The 22,683-nt window shown below is 34.0% G+C and overlaps 1 protein-coding gene across 2 annotated transcripts; it reads left to right on the top strand.

The window, feature by feature from the left end:
* Positions 1-10,279: 10,279 nt before the first annotated feature.
* LOC123540385 (uncharacterized) lies at positions 10,280-21,036 on the top strand. 2 transcript variants are annotated; one of them, XM_045325372.2, is made up of 6 exons: positions 10,280-10,400; positions 13,709-13,878; positions 14,331-14,416; positions 15,537-15,687; positions 16,287-16,436; positions 18,458-21,036. In XM_045325372.2, exons 2-6 carry the CDS (start codon positions 13,731-13,733, stop codon positions 18,538-18,540), a joined length of 618 nt encoding a protein of 205 aa, XP_045181307.2. In that variant the 5' UTR covers positions 10,280-10,400; positions 13,709-13,730; the 3' UTR covers positions 18,541-21,036. The 2 variants fall into 2 exon arrangements, with proteins under 2 accessions (XP_045181307.2, XP_045181306.2); XM_045325371.2 differs by lacking the exon at positions 10,280-10,400 and adding an exon at positions 10,568-10,750.
* Positions 21,037-22,683: the final 1,647 nt, after the last annotated feature.

Raw genomic sequence — 22,683 nt, 5'->3', positions numbered from 1 at the left:
GATCAGTCGGCAGTATACTCAAACAATATTCAAAACAATGAGATGTTTTAAATATCCTATAATTTAAACATTTGGGCATTATATATATAGAATTATACCAACTTTACTTAAACTGATCACACAACCTGTTTTTCACCATTTTAGCAAGATTGCAATTTTGATGTACAAACTGGTTTAACCAATAACCCGAAAAACCACAAGAGTTCAAAGTTTCTTCAATTGCACATAACCATTTTGAGTGAAAAATATCAGAATTATGTAACTGTAACAGGAGTTTATATAAAATAGCAGAAATCTTATCTTGTTTACCACTTACAATTCTTTTCCAGAAACCAACCATTCTGGCTTTGATAAGAATTACAGATGGGTATCTACCCAACTCACTATAAAGTATACAGGTTGGTGTGGTTTTCTTAAAATGAAGTATATACATGTATTTGTAAAACTGAATAAACAGAGACTCTATAACATCACACTTTTCAAATCCAGAACCTCAGAACCGTACAATGCTATTGAAGCAACCATACTGTCAAATAACTGTAGTTGCATATCTTAAGGTAATGCCAACTTCCTGGCTTTTTGTAAAACACAAAACATGGCTTTTCTGGCTTGTTCTATCAATACACTTTTTGCTTTATCAAATTTACCATTACAAGTAAAGGTCATATCTATGTACACAAAATCATCAACTACTGATAAATTTTACCCATTGAAAGTAAATACAGGTTTGTTTCTTTGTTTCTAGCTCTTACTGAACACAAGGACCTTAGTTTTAGATGAGTTAACCTCTAACTTCCATGTCTGGCAATACAAGTACATAGCATTCAAAGCAGCCTGTAATTGTTCCTTGGATTCAGCAAGAATAACAGTATCATCTGCATATAATAACAGATACAATTTGAGATAAACATGCACCTCTTCATTATCGAGCAAGGCTCCTGCAATATCGTTCACTAAATCTAAGCCATCATAAGCTTTTGAAATGAAATCAACAAGATCATTTAAGAACATGGAGAAAAGAATCGGTGATAAATTTTCACCCTGACGAACACCAATATTACTTATGAAAAAATCAGACAGTTTAGCATTTTGTCTGATACAAGATTTGGCATTTTGGTATAAGCTGTGGATAATCTTAAACATTTTACCATCAATATTTTGTTGCAAGACTTTCATCCACAATGATGCTCTATTGACAGAGTCGAATGCTTTACGGTAATCGATAAATGCACAGTACAAAGGTGTCTTAAAATGAAGATAAATATCCACTAAACATTTCAAATAAAAAATGTGATCAATTGTGCTATAGTCCTTTCTAACCCCGGCTTGTTCCTCAGAAAGCACATTCTTGGAATCTAGATACTGATTCAAACGATTATTCAAAACAGCTGTAAAAAGTTTACCAAAACAACTTAATATGGTAATACCTCTATAATTATCTGGATCCGTAGGATCACCTTTATTTTTATATATTGGACAGATTATACCTTCGGTCCAAGCATCAGGTACAACACCAGTATTAAATACAATGTTAAACAGTTTATGAAAAACTGGAATCATGACACTAATTGAGTTCTTTAAAAACTCATTTAAAACATTATCCGTTCCGCATGCTTTATTATTTTTCAATGACTTTATAGCAAGTGTAATGTCTTCAATTGAGATATCCCTGTTCAAGTCTTCATTATAAGAAGGTACATTAGGAATTTGAGTATCACCATCATTGTTTAAAACTGTGTTCAAATTTTTAAAATGGTTGTAAAAGTCTTCTAGAGGCACCTTTGTAGCAGCCTGTTTACTACCAGAGGTAGCTGAATTTAACAATGACCAATATGACTTTGGGTCTTTAGAACGCAGATTTCTGAGTTTATTGATAAAACCTTTTCGATACATATTGAATTGCTTATTCAACTTCCTCTTATATTCCTTGCTACTTCTAATTAAATCATTTCTATTATTCTGTGATCGAAGCCTACGGTACTTATTCTTAAATGAGTGATAATTTTTACGCTTGATACTACAATCCTTGTTAAACCATGGTTTATTGTATTCATGTCTAGACTTCCTAAAAGCTGCATTTTCCGAAACCATGCCACAACTTGATGCAGATTCTAACAGTATTTTGGTACAATCTGTAATTAGTGAATTAATTAGATCTTGGTTTACAAGATTTTCGTCAGTAGAGCTTAGACGTTGGTCAAGATCAGCAATATTAGACATATTTAACGAATTAACAAAACTATCTTTTTTGTCATTTAACCATTTAGACTTAATAACAGTTTCACTGCTGTCGGACACATTATTCTTACCATTGTTAGCCGGTTTACATAAAAATTCAATAAACAGTGCATTATGTACATCACTCAGTAACGAATCAAAAGGCAATACTTCAAAGTCTGAGACATAGGTAAACAATTCAGGGGACACTATACTGTAACCTACTAATGATGAATTTTTACAAGTTAAAGCACCTATTGCTCTATCCTTGCCTAGTCTGCCATTCCCAATGTGAATATCAAGACTTTTACAGAGACTAAGAAGCCGCTTACCGTAGTTATCAACTTTACATTTATCTAAAGAATACCTTTGGGTTTCAATACCAAAATTCTCCAACAGTGACTTATTCAAGTTTTGCTTTGTCAAATTATCGAGTTCAAAAGCATTACAAATCTGACAATCAATACAAACAAACTCGTCACATACAGACGTATGCGAATTAAAATCTCCAAGTAGGCAAACTTTGTGATCTTTTTTGTGCCGTTAGATTAATAATATCATTTTCAATGTCATCAAAAAATTGTATAGAACTGTAAGAACTATTTTTAGGTGGGACATAAACAATTCCCACTAATAACAACTCATGAAACAAAGAACTATTACCTGTGAACCAGAGTGCACACTCTGATGTGCCCTCTACATAATTAACTTTGTCATAAAGTTCCTCTCTTACTAATACTGCAATACCGCCGGACCTATTCCTGGCATTTTTACGATTCAGAAGGGGTAAACTTTTGAAATTCTTTACCTCAAAAGTATCAAGACTGGAAAGCTTAGTTTCAAGTAAACAAACAATATCATATTGTTGAAAAAAATCTTCACAATCAGGTGCTTTCAATTTAGACAATAGACCACAAATATTTAGAAAAACAATTTTCAAATGATTCACATTTAAAGGTTCAACATAAGTATGATCGTGAAAGGTATTTATCCTCCCTGTGGTATGTTGATCTTTAGTATTATCTTTTGTGTTAACAAAATGATTTGAGGGATAACTAGATTCAGAAGTGTGACTGATTTCCTCTATAGCAGGTTCCCTATAAGAATCTTCTAAAACAACTTCATTATAATGATATTTAGACTTACAGTTACACATATATGTATTTCCTATAGCAACTTCACTACAGCAATTTATAGCCTTATTGGAACAGGAAAAAGACTTAACAACCTCTGCAACGTCATTACAACAATTTTTAGTTTTGTTGGTACAAGAACATAAAGTCTCTATAATAGCTTCTTTACAACAATTTGAAGTCTTCTTGTTACAAGTACATATATCATCTATAACAGCTTCATTACAACAGCTCTTAGATTTGCTGATACAACAACAAGCAGTTGATAAAATACTATCATTACAACAATCGTTGTCAGGACAAGACTCAAATAAAGAGCCACCTGTATTGAAACAAACATGAGTAAACATATCATTATTTCTTTTTAAACAAGTTTCACCAAGATTATTTGAACCATTTTGTGGAGTACTGTTATTGATATAATAACTACACTCAAAAGAACTGTTTTTATCATCATAATTACACAGCTCACTAGAAGTTGTAGCATCATTCTTCTTGAACGAAATATTTTTATCATCTAAATTACACTGATCACAAGAAAAATGTGACATCGCACTTCTTGTTATTTACTTTCTGTTTACCAACACTTGACGCTGCGGCATCTAAATTACACGGTTCACTAGGGCTTGTATCACGACACTTCTTAGATGAAATGTTTTTATCATTGAAACTACATGATTCCTTATTTTTTACAGAAAGTTTACTACGTTGAAAGTTATTAAGTTTACCACATTGAAAGTTATTACAAACAAAAACACCATTCACATCCTCACGACAGCTTGCAGCATTAGCATAGGGTCTTCCATTCCTGTCCTATTCAAAGTGTGTAAAACCAAAGGCAGCATAATCAACATGGTCCACGCCAACCCTGAACAGATCATCTGGATTCTCAACTACGACATGACGATGATTGTCCTTCATAACACACACTACCTTACAATCTCTTGTGAAGGCTCGTTCAACCTGGTCAAGCTTCCTCACGAAGGTAAACAACTTTACCCTAAGTGGAGTAAGATCGTAATTACAAAATACCTTTGTGTATTTCTCCTTGCCTCAAAGATTTTTTTTATTATTCAGAATTTGGAACTTGTGTTCACGCGAGACAAACCGAACGATTAATCCTCTGTTGCGATCACCTGGTTTGCCTAGTCGGTGCACTGTGCTGATAGCAGAGGGAGTTAAAGTAACACCCATTTCCTTAGCAAGATCAATAACAACGTCAACTAATACTTCTCCAGGTGTTTCCGGGATGCCAGAAATACGCAAGTTCTCCCTACGAGTGTATTGACTGACAGCATCTGTGTTGTAAGCAACTATTCTGGTGCTCGCCTGTAACTTTTCAATAGCCCTGTCCTGGACAGACATACGATGTTCCATTTTACGATTGGCCAGCCCAATTACTGGTATCAAGAGCTGGGCCACATTTATAGCTATGTGATCACTATTACTTAAAGCGTCATTGTCAATACTTGACTTAAGCACATCCTGTAGTCTCATAATAGGCTCCTCCTCCTCAGGGTTTGCACATAGCTCGTCTACAAAATCACAAACGCTATCGAACCCACGTGGTTTGGCTTTAGGGGTCATCCCTTTCTTTGAGTTACTACTATTTCCTCGTCCTCCAGTCATAATTTGCACTGTATCCCAGATAGCAGACAGGCGTTGGCCCAACGTTTGGCCAACTGCAGACGCTTCGTTGGCCCAACGAAGATTACCAACGTTGGCCCAACGCCATTTTGCTAATTGGCGCAACGTTGGCCCAACGGTTGGTACAACGATTGATATCGTATACTTATCGTTGGCCCTCCATCGGGCCAACAACTGGTATCCTACACTTAACGTTGGCCCTCCATTGGGGCAACGGCATTTTTTTCGCCTATCATGGTTGGTTTATCGTTGGGTCAACTCTATTTCATTATTGGCCAAAAGATTAGGATGCCAACGCTATCCCAACGATTATAATTTAAAAAAAAACAACTAAAACTAATATTATTTAGTACACGTTTTATTTTCAAATAATTGTGATTTTGTTTAACATTTAACAAAAAGAAATATAACATTTATTTAAAGTCCTGAAGAAATATAACCGAATATTTGAACATCAAACAAACATGTCAAATATTGATTCCGGCCTATTAAAAATCTAACTGAAAAAATATCTGTCATTTTTCTTTCTTCAGTCACTGGTTATAGCCTATTAAAATGAATTACTGTTTGTATTTTAACTTATTTTATATCCAAGTTCTGTCTAACTGTTTTCTTTTCTCACTGAAGTTTTTTTTCCTGTACACTGCAGTGCTGGGCACTCCATTATTAATCTCTTGAACAACACCCTGTAAAACAATCGAAAATCAGAATGTTGATTAAACCATCTGCGTCAACTTAATAACAATAACTATATAGGTGCATATAAACCTCTGGGCATAAACTTGCGTTAAATGTATAAAATTTATTTTTGCCTGTATTTAACCGAGAAAAATATGTTAAAATTAACGAGAATATGAGTTATTTTATTTACAGAATTAAATATGCAACACTAGTGCCATCCACGAGTTATAGATAAAGTACTTTACATATGTTCAAGTCACACGGACACTACATGCACACAGGCTCTAAAAAGAAATTCTCTATAAGATTCCACAACTTTATCAAACATATTCAAAAACTTCTACTTACAGTTTATAGCTAGTAGACCGGATTTTTGTGAAATCTAGATCTATCACATGTATAATAGTTTCCTTTACTTCACATGTCTATGCAGCGAGAAATCTCGCCTAGAGAGTAAAATTGATCACATTTTCTGGGATTTCTTACATAACTCGGGTTAACGAGAGTTCATGTTCTGGGATATTTAACAGGTTTATTGTAAACATTTTATGACTGTACAAGATTAAATATTTGTTATTGCAGTTTTTTCTTCAATATTTTTTTTTCACAAATTAGATTCTTCAAGTAGTAGATTTAAAATAGTTAAAAATATCATTACGGCTGCAGATAAGTATTAAGTTAAATTTGTCCAAACTATGATTACAAATTGGTGCAGAAAAGTATTTAATTAAATACTGCATGTTTCACATACACAACGTGTTTACTTGTTAGGGCTTGTCATAAAACAGTGAATTGTAAAATATATAATTATTATAATTATTATAATATTACTTCCGATGGGCCAACGTTGGGCCAACTATGTTTTCTCTGTGTAAGTCTTTCCCTGAAAATCAATGTTGGGCCAATGCAGATATATCTCTGACTGAAATTTAAAGTTGGTACAACGTTGGCCCAACAGCTGTTTTTACAATGCTTATTAATCATTGTTGGCCAACAGTGGCCCAACAACGATTATCCTTTGACGGTTTTCCGTCGTTGGCCCAATGACTTCATGTTTACAGGGATAGTCCAAACATACACATTAAGCAACACTTTTGCCGAATACAAAGTCCAAACAAACGGATTAAGCAGTAGATATTGCATAAAATTTAACTACCTTAATTAACAAAATATCGGCCATTCAGCAGCGCCACCTAGAGTTTGTCGGAGGGTAATATTTACATTAACACCGTCTAGAGGTGTGCGTCGAATCAAGCGCATTGATTGGTTGATCGCCTATCAATTTATTGGTTTGATTGACAGTCGGCGTTTGGTAAATTGCATGGCAGAATGTACATAATTCCACAGGTGGCAGTAGCGTACCTAGGATACAGTATGGGTCCATGAGCCTTATACACTTAAATTTATAATAATTATTATGTTTTCTAAGAAAAAAAAATGCCCAAAAGTCATTTTGAATTTTTTTTTGCCCCTGTGACAATGAGCCATGAGATCATTGTCACAGGGGCAATAATTTTTCAAAATGACTTTTGGGATTTTTTTCCCTTAGAAAACATAATATTTGTTATATATTTAAGTGTATGGCTCACGGACCCATACTGTATCCTAGGTACGCTACTACCACCTGTGCACAATTCTGCCATAGAATGATCATTTAATTACAATCATGTATCTTAAATGCATGAAACAACTCTGGAGAACAAATTTGATTATTTCAAATGAGGTGGCATGGCAGACTTTTGTCACGTGTCTTACCCAGCAGGCACGCAACGTTGAATATCAACGTTGATTCAACGTTGAAATTTGGTCGTGACGTTGATCAACCATATTTCAACCTTCTGCAACCATAGGAGATGCTCTGTTGATGTTTGGTCGCTACCTGGCGTTGAATCAACGTTGGTCATGTTTCGACCTTCTTGCAAGGTTAATATAAAAACAGATGCTTAGAAAAAAATTTCAAGATCAGTACTGACTTGCCTTTATAACTCGTACACTCAGATTGCCAGTATGACATTAAAATGCATGCTGTTTATTATTGCGCTTGCACATGTGGCATGATACATTTTTAACATATCTTTAATTAAGTAAATTGATTCTAGTTATTTCTACAGTTGTCAATAAAATTCATAATAACATGCATATAGTTAGACTTAAATATAATAGTTACTTTAACAGTTTTCTTCGATTTTCAAAAAAGTAAGTCTCGGATTATTATTGAATTTCTAAGTTCAAAACACCCGTAAATTAAAAGAAACCCAACCCAACCTGAGAAGGTGCGCGAAAAAGTCGAAATAAATTGACAGAAAAAAAAATGATTGCAGACAATTTCTTTTTTCTATCGGTCACTATAAAGTTTATCAAAATCAAGTCGTGGTTTAGTGTGTATGTTTGCATTCCCAGTACACTAGATTATTTTGAGATGCATTCTTAATATAACACACATTTATTGTTTCTGTGTAGAATGGCTATGGAAGAGTATTTAGTAAACCTGAATAGTAAATTAAACATACAAAGCGAACTATAGATGCCATTTCAAATAATGAAAGAAATAGATAAAGCGAAGAACTAACTCCAGAAATTTACTTTTTACTTCAAAACTAACATGTTTCGTCCATTGGACTTTATCAGAGTATAATAACAAAATAGTATGACGTCACAGGAAAGTACGACGTATTTACTGACAAATAATGAAAATTTCATAAGACTTGAATTTTATTTGTAATGATTTATCAATAATTAGCCAGATTACTTTATACTTTCAGAAAAATGCTGCACACGATTATAATCTCAAACGAGGATGATTGGACATAAATTTGGACTTGATGCAGTTTAATGTCTCCACATCACGAAATATTAAGTTATTAAGTCTCTAACCATTTATCAATATTACTTCAACGTCTACATGGTCTAACCAGTCCCAGTTTATAAGTTACGCATGTCCTTAACCAACAACAAGTATCAATGATAATATATAGGATCTAACAACCAGCCTAAATTAAATAATATCTGGTTGACTTCAACCTGAATTCAATGTTAAACCAACGTTGAAACAATGTTGAATCAACGACTACGTTATTCTTGAAAAACCTTAATATCAACGTTGAATAATGGTTGAAGCTTCAACGTTGTTTCAACTTTCAAAATCAAATATAAATTCAACCAAAATTCAACGTTGAAGATCAACGTTAAATCAACGTTGCTGTGCCTGCTGGGTTAGAAGCTTTGTTTTAATATCGAGAGGATTTTTGAATTTGAAACAAAAGCTCTACCCGTGAATAATTTGTTTTATTTAGATTAGAGAGAGGGGGAGAGCATTGGTTAAACTGAAGAGAGCTAATACATTCTCTCTGTGTAATTATCTGTGTAATTCATTTTCAGTTATCCAATTTTTAACCCCTCCAAAAATCAATAAATTAAGGCAGTGGCTAGTGAACCGTCACCGGTGCAGCAGACCCGAGGTCTAGTGCACCGTCACCGGTGCAGCAGACCTGGGGTCTAGCGCACCGTCATTTTTGTTATATAATATATAAAATATAGTTTTCTTTGAATTATGATTATAACTTAGTGTCACCAGTTATATGTGTGATCATTATTAGAAGAATGAAGTAAGATGATTCTAATTTAAATAAACCTTAACTTACCTTTTAATTTACCGATATACCTATTAAAAACATTGTGCCGCTATCCGATATGGTCTATTAATAGAAAGTTTATTATGGCGGAATGATTCTTAAGTAGAACGTTCAGTTATGACAGAATGAGTTTCATTGAAAGAAATAATTATTTTTCAATTTTCATAAATAGCATACTAGTATATTTATGTCCATTTAAGATTAGTTATTGTCTGTATCTAGATACATCAAAATTGAAATCCCAACTTAATTTTAGATTCACTATCTCATGATCAGAGCTGCCGATACAAAAGACAAACACGCCCAAGCTAATAATTAAATAACTTTAACAAGCTACCAACAAAGCCTACATTTGTAGACCTCCCCTTATTGTTTTAATTTAATCTTTATTGCTTTTCACAGTTTTTATCATAGATTTCGGAAATTGTAGTTTTTTAATTAATAATATAACAAATATTGAAATCATGACAATTTTGAACATAAATGTACATTATAAAATATTTGCTTGCAAGATGTCAACATTTCCGAATTTCATGTTTTATAAAGAGTTAATTAATTGTCAATTGTCACTGACATAATACATCTGAAATTAAGATCGAATTTCAGTTTTGATATACATACATATATATATCCAAATGCAGACAATAATTAAAAGAAAGGATCAATGAAATTCATTATGTCATTCGGAAATAGCTTAGTAAATGATGGATACGACTGTTGCCGAAGAACGGAGATCAGCGCTTTAAGGTAAAACGGTAAACTAACAGGTAAGTCGAGGTTTATCTTACTTCATTCTTTCAGTTATGCTCTTGCATTTTACTGGTGAAAATATCTTTTGATTAAACTTTACATAAAGACTATATTTTATATATAACAAAAATGACGGTGCACTAGACCTCAGGTCTGCTGCACCGGTGACGGTGCACTAGACCTCGGGTCTGCTGAACCGGTGACGGTTCACTAGCCACTGCCATAAATTAATTATCTAGTTTAGTACCAATGTACATGTACACGGATCCCAGTGCTTAGTTGCGAAAAGTTGTTTCCCTTTATTTGAAAAACGCCATTTAACGTCCGGCTCTTTTAAAAGGTAAAATATCTAGATAAATCTATCGCTACCTGGCACATATATATATATATTATGTTTCTTTTTTGCACCTTTTAATTCATTTTAAGCATTAATTGAGTTAGAACATCGTAACAACACCTAGTTCATTTTGCAGAACCTTCTTGCAAATGTGGAACTGCCGTCCCAGTTGAATGTTCTGTATTTTAGCCCCTGCGGAATCAAATTTATAATCAGTTTTGTTCTAATAAATGTTAAGATATTTTGTCTCGTTTTTGAATGACATTTAATATCTGTTTGAAAATAAATCAGCAGTTGTTGCATTTTGAAGTTTGACATAAACTGCAACTGTCTTTGGATATATGCATGTACAGGTTGGTTGGTTAATTAATTCAGTTTTGTTGATGAGACTTTATTCCTGCCTCTCTGTCATTGTATTAATGTTAGCTCGACCCTATCAGTGCTCGACAACAAAAAAAAAATATTTTTTAGATAACTGGAAATAAATGCTGTATTTCTTAAGGTTTTAAAACTTTTAAAATTACTGACAAACTATATGTTACAGATACACATGAGAATTTGCTGTTTTTACTACTAACAATGCCAAATATGCAATAAAAATCAAAGGGTAAGTGGGGTTAGGCTGTAGGAGCTAATGAATCAGACACCAATACGAGGGCTCAACGCGAAACTAGTCTAAGTGTATACAGAAATAGAAGCAGATGGACTAGTTTCTCGTTGAGCCCTCGATTTATTATATCAACCATGTAATTAGAGCGTATTTATTAGATATTTCCATGATTAAAAAAATAAAACGGATACCAGTATTTTTAATTATTTTCTCACTCATATACCACCGCCCCGCCAATTACTGTAAAATCATTTATTTTCGTGGGCATGAAATTTTGTGGTTTTGGTCAAAACGGCAATTTCGTGGGGATATGAATTCGTGGGTTTCAACTTTTGAACATAAAATGAATGGGAATTTTACTTGCTGTTGGGGTTATATTTCATGGATTGACTCATCCACGAAAATTAGTCCCCCACGAATATTAATGATTTCACAGTATCACCCCTCAACTTTGTAAATGATGGCAAATATACAGTACTCGCACCAAAAGAAGGGGTTGTGAATGTCATGATCAAATTACGTGAACGGGATTCAAACCCGCGACCTCCGGGTTAGGAGTCCGACATTACTTCTTAGGTAGGATTTACAGGATTTTTTTGTCAAGAGGGGAAGGGGCCCAGGCCTGTTATTTTGGGGGGAAATAGCTAGGTATTTGAGCAAAGGGGAATAATAAACCTGATGTAAAGTCAATTTTTTATGGAAAACTGCATGATTTAAAAGAAATTTACTGAGGGGAAGGGGCCTATCAATGGCCCCTATTATAAAGGAAAAAAAGTCCTGATTTAAATCTACCTCTACACCTTGGTACGTCTCAACAGTCTGTGAATCTAATGCATATTGAAAAAAAAAGTTTATTAAAGTTTGAAAGTATTGATTGCTTGATTAAAGAAGTCTAGACTGTGCTGTAAAATCTGTTTCATAGTACAAAATGTGTATCTTGAAGTTTGTATACAGGTTATTTTCCAGTTGAATAATTATTGAAATGTGCATCTGTTTAATAGATAACGGTTTACTACATTTTATCGGTGAATAAATATAATCAGAACTGAAGATACGTAGTTATTAAATCAGGAGTGCATAGCATCAAAACGTTTGCCTACATTTTATGTACCAACAAAATACAGGAACATATTTTTTATCAGTCGCACTGTCAGTGATATAGCTTTGCTATTTCTTTCATTAGCATTCAGCAAAAAATAAACAGAATTTGTTTGTTGTGAATCGATATGGAATATCACATCGAGAACTGATACAGTAACTCGCGCTACCTGTTCATGAAAATATTTAATTGCATCAACTGTCAATGTGGTATATTCCATATCCACTCAAAACAAACAAATTCTGTTTATTTTTTTGCCGAATGCTAATAAAAGAAATAGAAAACCTATATCACTCACAGTGTGACTGATATGGAACTGATAAAATTGATGTTGAGTCAGTTATACTTAGTTATGATAAATTAGTCACAAACTGAATTTTGATCATTCCTTGTGTGTTTTTATTGAATTGGACTCCTCCGCTTAGCATTGGTTTTATTCCGCCAGAATGGCTCAGAATGCACCACAGACACTCTAGTTTTTCAAAATTTTCGTGGGGAGGTTACCCCCATACCTCACTACCAAAGCCGCTTCTTTGGCACATTGGGCCTGCAATTTATAATATATTAATATCTATATTTTGAAGTCATAATTCACTAATTCCGCTATAGCGCTATTGGTTACAATGACAGGAAAATGTCTTTATTGCCACGGCCATCCTGGGTTCGATTCACGACATGGTCATCCTTTTTTCTTGATTTGGAATTTTTTAAATATTTTAGAAACAAAAGCTCATATTTTAATGTTCATAATATCACCAAACTTCAATTTGAAAGAAAGATTAATTTTAGCCAAATCTGGAGGTCGGTGCCTTTAAGGTGATAAAAAGAATTCTAAAAGGCTGACGGGTCCAACATCAGCAAAAGAGAGAAATGTAAATTAGGATAAAGAATGTGTGCTTGTTAAGTAAGATTAGAAAAGAAGTAGCATTAAAAGAGGAAAAAAATCATTGCTTACTGGTCTAGTGCTGGATGGTTGCCACAGCCTCCTGGTAGGAAAGAAGATCAGGGATGGTTACTCTATGACTAGGCAGTTTATTTTTTTTATAGACATGATCTCTGTTTGCCTATTGAGCAACTAGACTAGATCACAAATTATTACTTTTTCTGGTGAACAGTATCTTGTTTTATCTTTACCCTCTGGATTCTGGGGAGAAGGGGTGTGGAGGTTCAAACTGAAAGTAAAGTTCAAATCGAATGGAGAATATGTGTGCGGGATACAGATTATACATGCATGCACATAATGATATTATTATAAATATGACATCGTAAGCTGCATATGCGGTTTATATTTCACAGTATCTTTGACAAAGTTGCAGGGAGATAGATGGTAGACAAGAAAAATGATTTAACATGTCTGCCTTTGTAAGACAGGTGTTTTTTTCAAGCCTTTGGACAGTGCTGATGTTAACACATACTGGAGCATTATTTCCCACTGTGCATTGGGTTGGGAAAACTGTGTGTTACATGTAAGATCCTTGTAGTAATAAATTAAATTAAATTAGATTAATCGCGGGCTTAGTGCAAAACAGATGTAACTTATATGAAATAAAGAAGGAGTTACAACCGTTTTGCGCTAAGCCTGCAGACTATTTTACTCTTCAGAAACTACAAAAATCAGGTAGAAATGGCAGCACAGAAGGTAATGTCAGCAGAGAAGCTAAAGTTGATCATATTCCTTGGTTCTACACGAGAGGGTAGACTTGGAGAGAGAGTTGGGAAATTTGTAAGAAATACTCTTAGTAAAACGGAAAAGTACGAGATTAAAGTATTTGGTAAGTATGTTTGCCTTTATAAAGAAAAACTGACTTAAATTTTATTATGCTAAAGAGGAATGTTTATTGTTAGTTCTTTTTTTAAAGTTGAGTGATGAAAATAGATTCAATATTCAAACTTACAACAAAAGGTAGATTACTGGCATTAGAATTTATATACCTACTTAAAACTTGCTTATCAATGGCACCATTTTTGCTACCCTTTTAATTACAAATAGTGTATTTGCCTGTGTTGAGAGGTCACCTGTGAACCATTTATTCAGACTGGTTCGAACAGATTTGAAGCTTTTTAAGTAAAGACTTACATATGTATCTTTGTGATCATCTTTCTGGTTGCTTTCAAACTTTCTGACTATAGTATTCCAAATGTAAATGTGTTGAAAAGCAAAACCTAGAAAACCTGGAGCTTGTATAGTTTCCTAAAGTTTTTACTGTATTGTTATATATTGCAGACCCAGCGGAGATGAATCTGGATTTGCTGAAAAAGCCTCTCCATTTCTATAAAGACAAATCAACAGCCCCAAAGACATTGTTAGAAGTAAGTTATCAAGAAACTGATAGTGTTGTGATTTAATTCATACAGCTAACTTGGTTAGGATAGCTTAGAGCACACAATTATTATGACTCAAAGTCCATAACTCTGGCTCAAATATTTTATGAATTATGCCCCTTTTTACTTGGAATTCAAGGTTAAGTTTTAGTGTACTTCATCTTTATTATATCTTAATGGATTTGTACTTGTTCCACATAATCACTCACATCATATGACACAGGATGTATTCCTCTGGCAAAAATATTTCATGCAGTATGACAACATTCTTGTTTTGGTGAGCTTTCACTCTTATTTCTGTTATTTTCAAATGGATTTCATTTGAACTTAAAAAACTTTGAGTTTTGTTTTGATTGTCTGTTATGATTTGGCTGATACATATTTACTCCAGAGTTTTTTCCCTTTATCATAGCAGATATCTTCTGACTTGCCATGTCTATATGACAGTAATAGCTCTTGAAATGGGTAATTTTTACCAAAACTTTGTACATTTGTGAAATTTGCTTGTGTGTGGGTTTTCGAGGCTTTAAATTGTCAACGTATCATGAACTATTATATTCAGTTTTATGATGAAGTCAGTGCGCTTTATTATGCTTCGATTTAATTTTTTTGTACAAACAGATCTAGATACAGTAAATATTTACAGCACAATTATAATACAACAGATCCCTTTAAAACCTATTAGTCCAGGGACAAGATAAAAAGTTTGATTCTAAGGGGTTATTCAGAGGTTTTATTTTCCTTAGAAACTATGGTAATTGTTCATTCTGGTTTCTCCTTTTTTTTTCTTTTTTTTTTTTGAAGGGTTAATGTTTTGAGGAGTGTCACTGTATTGCGTTAGTACTATATAGTATTAAACGCCAGTAGATTTTTAGACTATGTAGCTCATATTACTCAGTTGAGCGATTCAGGGACATCATGACCCTCTTGTTTATTTCTCAGGGGTGAATTTAACAGACAAGTTCAAATGTACTTGAAAAAGGAGCTTTTACAGTAGAGATCTAATATACGGTAGTAAATGTAAGTAAAATAGTCACGGACAACATAAATTCCGAAAATCAACTCTAGAGCTCAGTCAAGCCGTCTTTCACTGTAACATTTGTTTCAGGCTAATGAAGATATAAAGAATGCAGATGCCTTTTTATTAGTGTCTTGTGAATACAACCACTGCATACCACCAGCATTGGCCAACCTGTTGGATCATTTTCCTGGCAGCAGTTTCTCTTGGCGGCCGAGCGGCATTATCACATATTCACCGGGTAATACTTTTTTTGCAAATGCATATACAGTTATACTTCTTGTTATTATATATCTTATGGTAAATAGTAACAAAGTTGTACTGGATAAAATATTGTAACACTTGTCAATAAATGTACGCATGAATAATATCTAGTACATTTGGTGTAATTGAATTCAATACATTGATGATTGAGCCAACCAGGAAAGTCATGAAAATGTGTTAAATGAACAATTTTGAAAGAAATTCAAAATTTTATTTGAATGGTGTTTTTCCTGCTAAAATCCAGTTCACAGTATTTTAAAATCAAGCAAATAAAAATGCATTTATCCACACAAAGTAAAAAAGGTTAGGTTAGCTTTGAAAATCAACTATTGTAAAATTAGTATTATTCATGGGGTACTAATTTTCATGGATTCCGTGATTATATCTACCTTGAAATTTAATCCAAATGAATAAATAAAATTCTTCTATATTTCATCTACAAAAGTCGAAAATCAACAAATTCATATCACCATGAAATAGCTGTTTTGGTCAAAACAATGAAGTTTCATTTCCATAGACTTAAATAATTCGAAAGTATCCCTGATTTTCAAATACCTATCTTTGTATCTGTCTCAGGAATATATGGTGGTATGCGTGCCGCGATGCAGCTGAGGGCTATGACGGGCGAACTTGGATGTATCAGTGTATCAAACATATTTGGCATACCAAAAGTACATGAAGCCATTGATGAAGACGGAACGCCAAAAGATAACCATATGATATCTGGTTTGTTTCTTGTATCCTACTAGTTAACATTTACAATTCCAAATAAAATTGTGATTTATTTTATGGTATCTTAATTTGAATTCAACAAGTTGGTGTTCAACGAAGCTGACTATTCTGGCAAAGATTCAAACCCTTAACCTCCAGACAAGGAGCCCAAAATATGTTTCTTAAAGAGTTGCTTCTGAATTTTTTATTTTAGATTGTGGCTGCATGTATAATAAACCAAAAGATCAAATTAAATAAGGACAGTGTCCTAATTTGCAAATAACACAGAACTCTCATGTCAATCAGTTATCCAGATATAGTTGACATAACAAGCATGTTAAAGGGTTGACACTTACATATTTTTCCTAGGATTCTGAGGGATACCCAGGTTTTTGAGTATGGGCCCTCCTAATTTTGAGGGAGTCCTTCAAATAAAGACCAAATTCCAGAGCATTCAATGTTATCTTATTAAGTAAGTTACATTTAGCTGAACATTTGCTTGAAAGCCTTGCTCAGCAGCTGCGCAAAGTCTGTTTAAGTTGAATCATCATTTAGGGACAAATAAACTGGAAATGTAAACTGTTACTACTTCAGTGGTGAATTATTGAAAGTTTTATGAAGTTGTGCATGTTTTTTAGACATAATGACTGCATCATTTACACTAACAAACATAGAAGTAGTATAACTTTTAATGAAAGAGTTATGTCAAGATAAGGGATTGTGACATTACAAAACTTATTGACTTCGTATTTGTATGGTATCTTAATAGATAACCAAAACGGATTAAACCATTTCAATGCTTTTGAAATAAGAGAAAATCAACATTCATCTTGACTTTTTATCAATATTTAGAGGTTAATACACGACAGAGCCGGGCCGGGAGGTGATAATCGGCCCGGAAAATGAATAATGGCCCGAGGGCTTTAGCCCGAGGGCCATTATGAATTTCGGGCCGATTATCACCTCCCGGCCAGGCTCTTGCGTGTATTAATGTCTTTAATACATATGATTTGTTGCACTACTCAAGTGTGTGTGGGGGTGGGGGAGGGGGTAGAATTACAACTCCTGTCGTTAGATTTCAATGGCTAAATAGTTTGGGGTACTTTTGTCTCAAAATTTGTGTTTATTCGTAGCCAGAAGCAATTAAACAATTTGGGGTCATAAGTGAGTGTACTACAGTAAACTTATTCTTGCACAAAGTTCTAGATCTGCAGAATTTCTTGCCGGTCAGAAGCTAAGTAAATTCATAATGTATGATAGATCTACTATCAATCAAACTCATCAAAAGTTCACCATTCTAAAATATGGAACAACACATAATTTGAGCCAGTTCATTAAAGAAAAACTGCAATTTTATTAACAATAGCTAGAATCTAGATATCACTTTAGATCTATGTTTATGAAAAGCAGTCATAACATTTTCACCGAGAAGAAACTCGCAACTTCGTCGAAATTGGTGCGAATCATGCTGTTTTACAACGCATACTCGAACACTGTTGAAATTCGGAACTCTGGCTCCAAAGTAAATATGTGCATGTTCTGTTTTATTACTAATTTTAAGCAAAGCATAGTACTTAGATCTAACAGATCTGCGATAAATAACGGTTTAACGTTAGACCTGTGACAGACCATTATGACGTCTATGATGACGTTTTATGTAGCTATTGGTTTCACGCGCACGTGTTCACCGGGCGGATTATGATTATGAGTTTTCGGCCCGGGCCGATAAGTGATAATCAGTGCATGAAAGCAATAACCTACTGAAAACACATTCATTTTTGTTACTATATATAGTAACATATGTATTAAGTAACATTTCTTTTCACTTACTCCAAACATTTTTCAGTGTCATATATATACCGGTATTCAAAGCCAAATTTTCTGGATGTGAACATGTTGAAAAATTTCACCCCAGCTGTCACCAAATAGCTTTAATACAATAACTAACATATGAAAGTGCTTACGTTTTTTGTTAAAAAGAAATGATTAAAAAAAAACAAATGCTGCTTTAACATGTTTGCATTTTTGTTTTGCAGGTCTGAACAAACTCATGACACAGTTAGATTGGACAGCAACAGCGTTTAAGAACATGAGGCATGACAATGGAATACCATCTTAAATACAGTAAAAACATATCATAGAAAAATAGAGTACAAATTTATATCATAGACAACTAGGCAACATGGTGCCTATTGTTGTATTTGATGTTATATACATGATTTGTAGACCCTGTGCAAAGCTCCTTTTCTAACAATCCCTTCTCAAATTATTAAGAAACTTTCTGTCAATAGTGTAGTCCAGGTGCTTGTGTAGGTATATGTAAAAAATTCTTTATTTCTGTTTGAGGTGTCAAATTTCAGAACATCTCAATCTTCACATAGTTAAATAGTTAAGATGTACATATTCAAAATGTACTTGTAAAATCTAAAACTAAAGCTGTAAACATGTATATTTACATGAAGCAAACTTTTACGAAATTAAATAGAAACATTTCCAGCAGTTTTCATCTGGCTGGGGTGTTGTGTAGGAAGTCATACACATTTTTCTTCAAATCTTGGCCTCTCCATTTTGTTTTTACATAATTCTTTTTTTAGCTTCAGAGTCTGTGATGTGGCTGACCTTGTGCAAGTAAAATGTTACAAGTGTAAAAACCTGAAATCTTTAATTTTAATTTTATTGTTTGTTACTGCATTTTGTTACCTGAGCACAAATCTATTTTAATTATATGAATAAGTTTAACAGAAGAAATGCATAATAAAAAATGACTGTGAGGGTGTATTAATGAGAATGCATTTCATTTTGTCGTTATAGGTCACACACCATTTTGATAAATTCAAAAGTTGTAAAAATTCTGAACAAGCTAGTATTTCTGAGTTGATAAAATTTTACAAGGATTTTTTTTATTATGCAACAACCTGAAGAACAAAAACATATATTTTGTTAAATTATGGAATAACACAGAAAAGACAAATTGTTTTATATGCAATATGACAAAAAGGACAAAAGTTTATTAATGTGTGAAAGAACAAAAAAAGAACAAAAACATTAAAAAGAAAGAATCTCACTACATTTACTGTACTGATACTATTAGGTTATTTAACATTGTTCTGTACAGTACGGAGATATATTTGGACGAGTACCCAGCTGAGAAAACCATACTGGACAAGCCGCTAGGCGAGTCCAGTATGGTTTTCCCAGCTGGGTATGAGTCCAAATATATCTCGTATTGTACAGTACAATGTTAAATAACCTTTTTATTCTATATCTATTTTATTTTAGTTTAAATTAAAAATGATTCACTGAATATTGTATTTCTGCCTTTTCTGTATTTTCCCAGCTTGGTATGAGTGCAAATATATATTACATAGACGCATAAGCAGACTCTGTACATAGAGCGCCTACTTCACCCGATTTACATTCGAAACATTTTCACGCGTTTCGGGCTTTATCGTATGTTTAACATGGGACTGTGAACCTTCTTAGTACGGAAAGAATACAGGGTTTTTTTACGCATGTGCGTCCAATACGGTATTATATTGTACGGTCACATGTTGCAAATAAACGTTCACGATTGGATAAATAAAATAGATATAGAATAAATGTACTTATATACATAAATAGATCTGATTTTAAATATATTGTAATACAAAATTAATATATAGTCTTACAATAATACTAAATGGCATATCAGATAGGCATGTTAAATTGTTTGTTTTGTAAGCTCATTTATAGTTGGCACTGTAAACCCTTTATTGGTAACTCCTCCACAAGACTCTTTAGTAGTTTTATTGTGAGGATAGAGCAAAATATGCAAGATGCTCAGATTTTAGAAGCTGCCCTGGTTATTTTACAAGCCAGATTTGTATTTCCCATACATACATACATATATACTCTTATACTAATGTTAGTAATTCTAGTTGTAGGAGCGGCTGCTTGAACTCATTACCCCTGGTTTTGTAGTCAGATGGTGCACAGGACCACAGTGTCCACTCTGGCATATTAAAGTGGGAAGTCAGGGTTTATATATATATATATGTATATATATTTTTTTATTGAATTTTCTGTGTTTTGATATGGCATAGTATCACACTAAAAACCTGAATTACTTGCAGTTGAAGTTAATGTCACAATAGAATTTTGTGCAACACATTCATAAAAAAAAACATTATGAGCCGTTATCTATCCATACTATTTTTTTCCTTCTTTGGTATGTTATATACCATATATTTTCGCTTATAAGACGCATTATTAGGAGTCATATTTCCAGTTCAAAGAATGGGGAGCATCTTATAAACATGCACTACAAGAAAATTGAAAGAAAAAGATACCCCAGACTGCATGTCTGATGTCGGGATGCGTCTTATAAGTGAGTGTGTCTAATAAGCGAAATTATACGTTAGTATTTATGCAAGGAATATGCTACCTCTTTATTGGTCCAGTACATGTATCACACCTGTAATACTGTATTGTATTTACATATTTAAAGCTTAGTTTATTATATATTTAGATTATACATGTATTTTTAAAATAATTTAGGTATTTCACATAACTTTATTTAAAAATCAAACAATTTTTACCTAGATGCAAAATTTATAATAAATCTATGATCTGTTTACTTGTTTGTTTCATTACTAAATCCACATTGTATATGTTGAAGAAATAGACGATTTTGAATTTATACATGATCAAACTAGAGCTATCACCAAAGTTGATTAATACCCCAAAACGCTGCTTTGATAAAAGGAAAGTAACAGGTTGTAATAATATTCTTTGATCTTTAAGTGTGTCCTTTAACCTGGTGACCTGGGTTGAGGTCATCATTTTGTGCTAGTTTAATGAAAATCCTCCCTGTGGTTAAGAAGATACGGAGTGGACACAAATTCAAGCTATTTGACATTTGACCTCTATGTGTGATCTTGATCTTGGACCTAGTGATCTAGGTTTAGCACCTTGCATGTCGCCCGGATGAGATCAATAATTGATGTTATTTTTATGCCCCCAAAGGTGGGCATATTAAAATCGCACATCCGTCCGTCTGTGCGTGTGTGTAAATTCTTGTCCGGGCTGTAACTCTGCCATCCATAAAGTGATTTTGAAATAACTTGGCATAAATGTTCCCTATGAGACGACTTGTCATGTGCAAGACCCAGACCCCTAGCTCCAAGGTCAAGGTCACAATTAACAGGGTCTGTTTCGTGTCCGGTTCATAAGTCTGCCATTCATCAAGGGATTTTGAAATTACTTGGCATAAATGTTCCCTATAATGAGACGACATGTCATGCGCAAGATCCAGACCCCTAGCTCTAAGGTCAAGGTCTCACTTAGAGGTTAAAGGTTAACATGGTCTGTTTCTTGTCCAGTCCATAAATATGCCATTCATCAAGGGATTTTGAAATTACCTGGCATAAATGTTCCCTATAATGAGACATGTCATGCGCAAGATCCAGACCCCTAGCTCCAAGGTCAAGGTCACACTTAGAAGCTAAAAGTTAACAAGATCTGTTTCTTGTCTCGTCCATAACTGCCATTTGTCAAGGGATTTTAAAATTACTTGTCACAAATGTTCCCCATAATGAGTTAATTTATCATGCGCAGACAACTGTAGCATTCTTGGGCACGCTTCGGGGGGCATTTGTCACTAATACAGACAGCTGTTGTTATGGAATTCTTTTTTTTTTTTTCTTTTGGTTGGGTTTAACGTCGCACCGACACATTTTAGGTCATATGGTGACTTTCCAGACTTGATGGTGGAGGAAGACCCCAGGTGCCCCTCCATGCATTATTTCATCACGAGCGGGCACCTTGGTAGAACCACCGACCTTCCGTAAGCCAGCTGGATGGCTTCCTCACATGAAGAATTCAACGCCCCGAGTGAGGCTCGAACCCACATCGATGAGGGGCAAGTGATTTGAAGTCAGCGACCTTAACCACTCGGCCACGGAGGCCCCTGTTATGGAATTCATTCTAGTGGTCTAGGAGATATGGAATGGACATAAATCTAAGCTATTTGATCTTTTAGCAGTAAGTGTGACCTTGACCATGGACTAAGTGACCTGGCTCGTGTGCTCTTCATGTTGACTTGATGAGATAAACAATCAATGCTACTTCAACGAAAATCTTCCAAATGGATTAGAAGTTGTAGAGGAGACACAAAATTAAACTATTTAAGCTATGACCTAAGCCTGACTTTGACCTTTGACCTTGAGGCCTTGGATGTGCGACGATATGTTGTCTCCATAAGGTAAATAGTTGAGGCTACTTT

The sequence above is a fragment of the Mercenaria mercenaria genome, chromosome 16 (assembly GCF_021730395.1).
Source record: "Mercenaria mercenaria strain notata chromosome 16, MADL_Memer_1, whole genome shotgun sequence".
NCBI lineage: Eukaryota > Metazoa > Mollusca > Bivalvia > Venerida > Veneridae > Mercenaria > Mercenaria mercenaria.
Note: the sequence above shows the minus strand (reverse complement) of the source record. Positions and strands in the feature narration are given on the sequence as shown.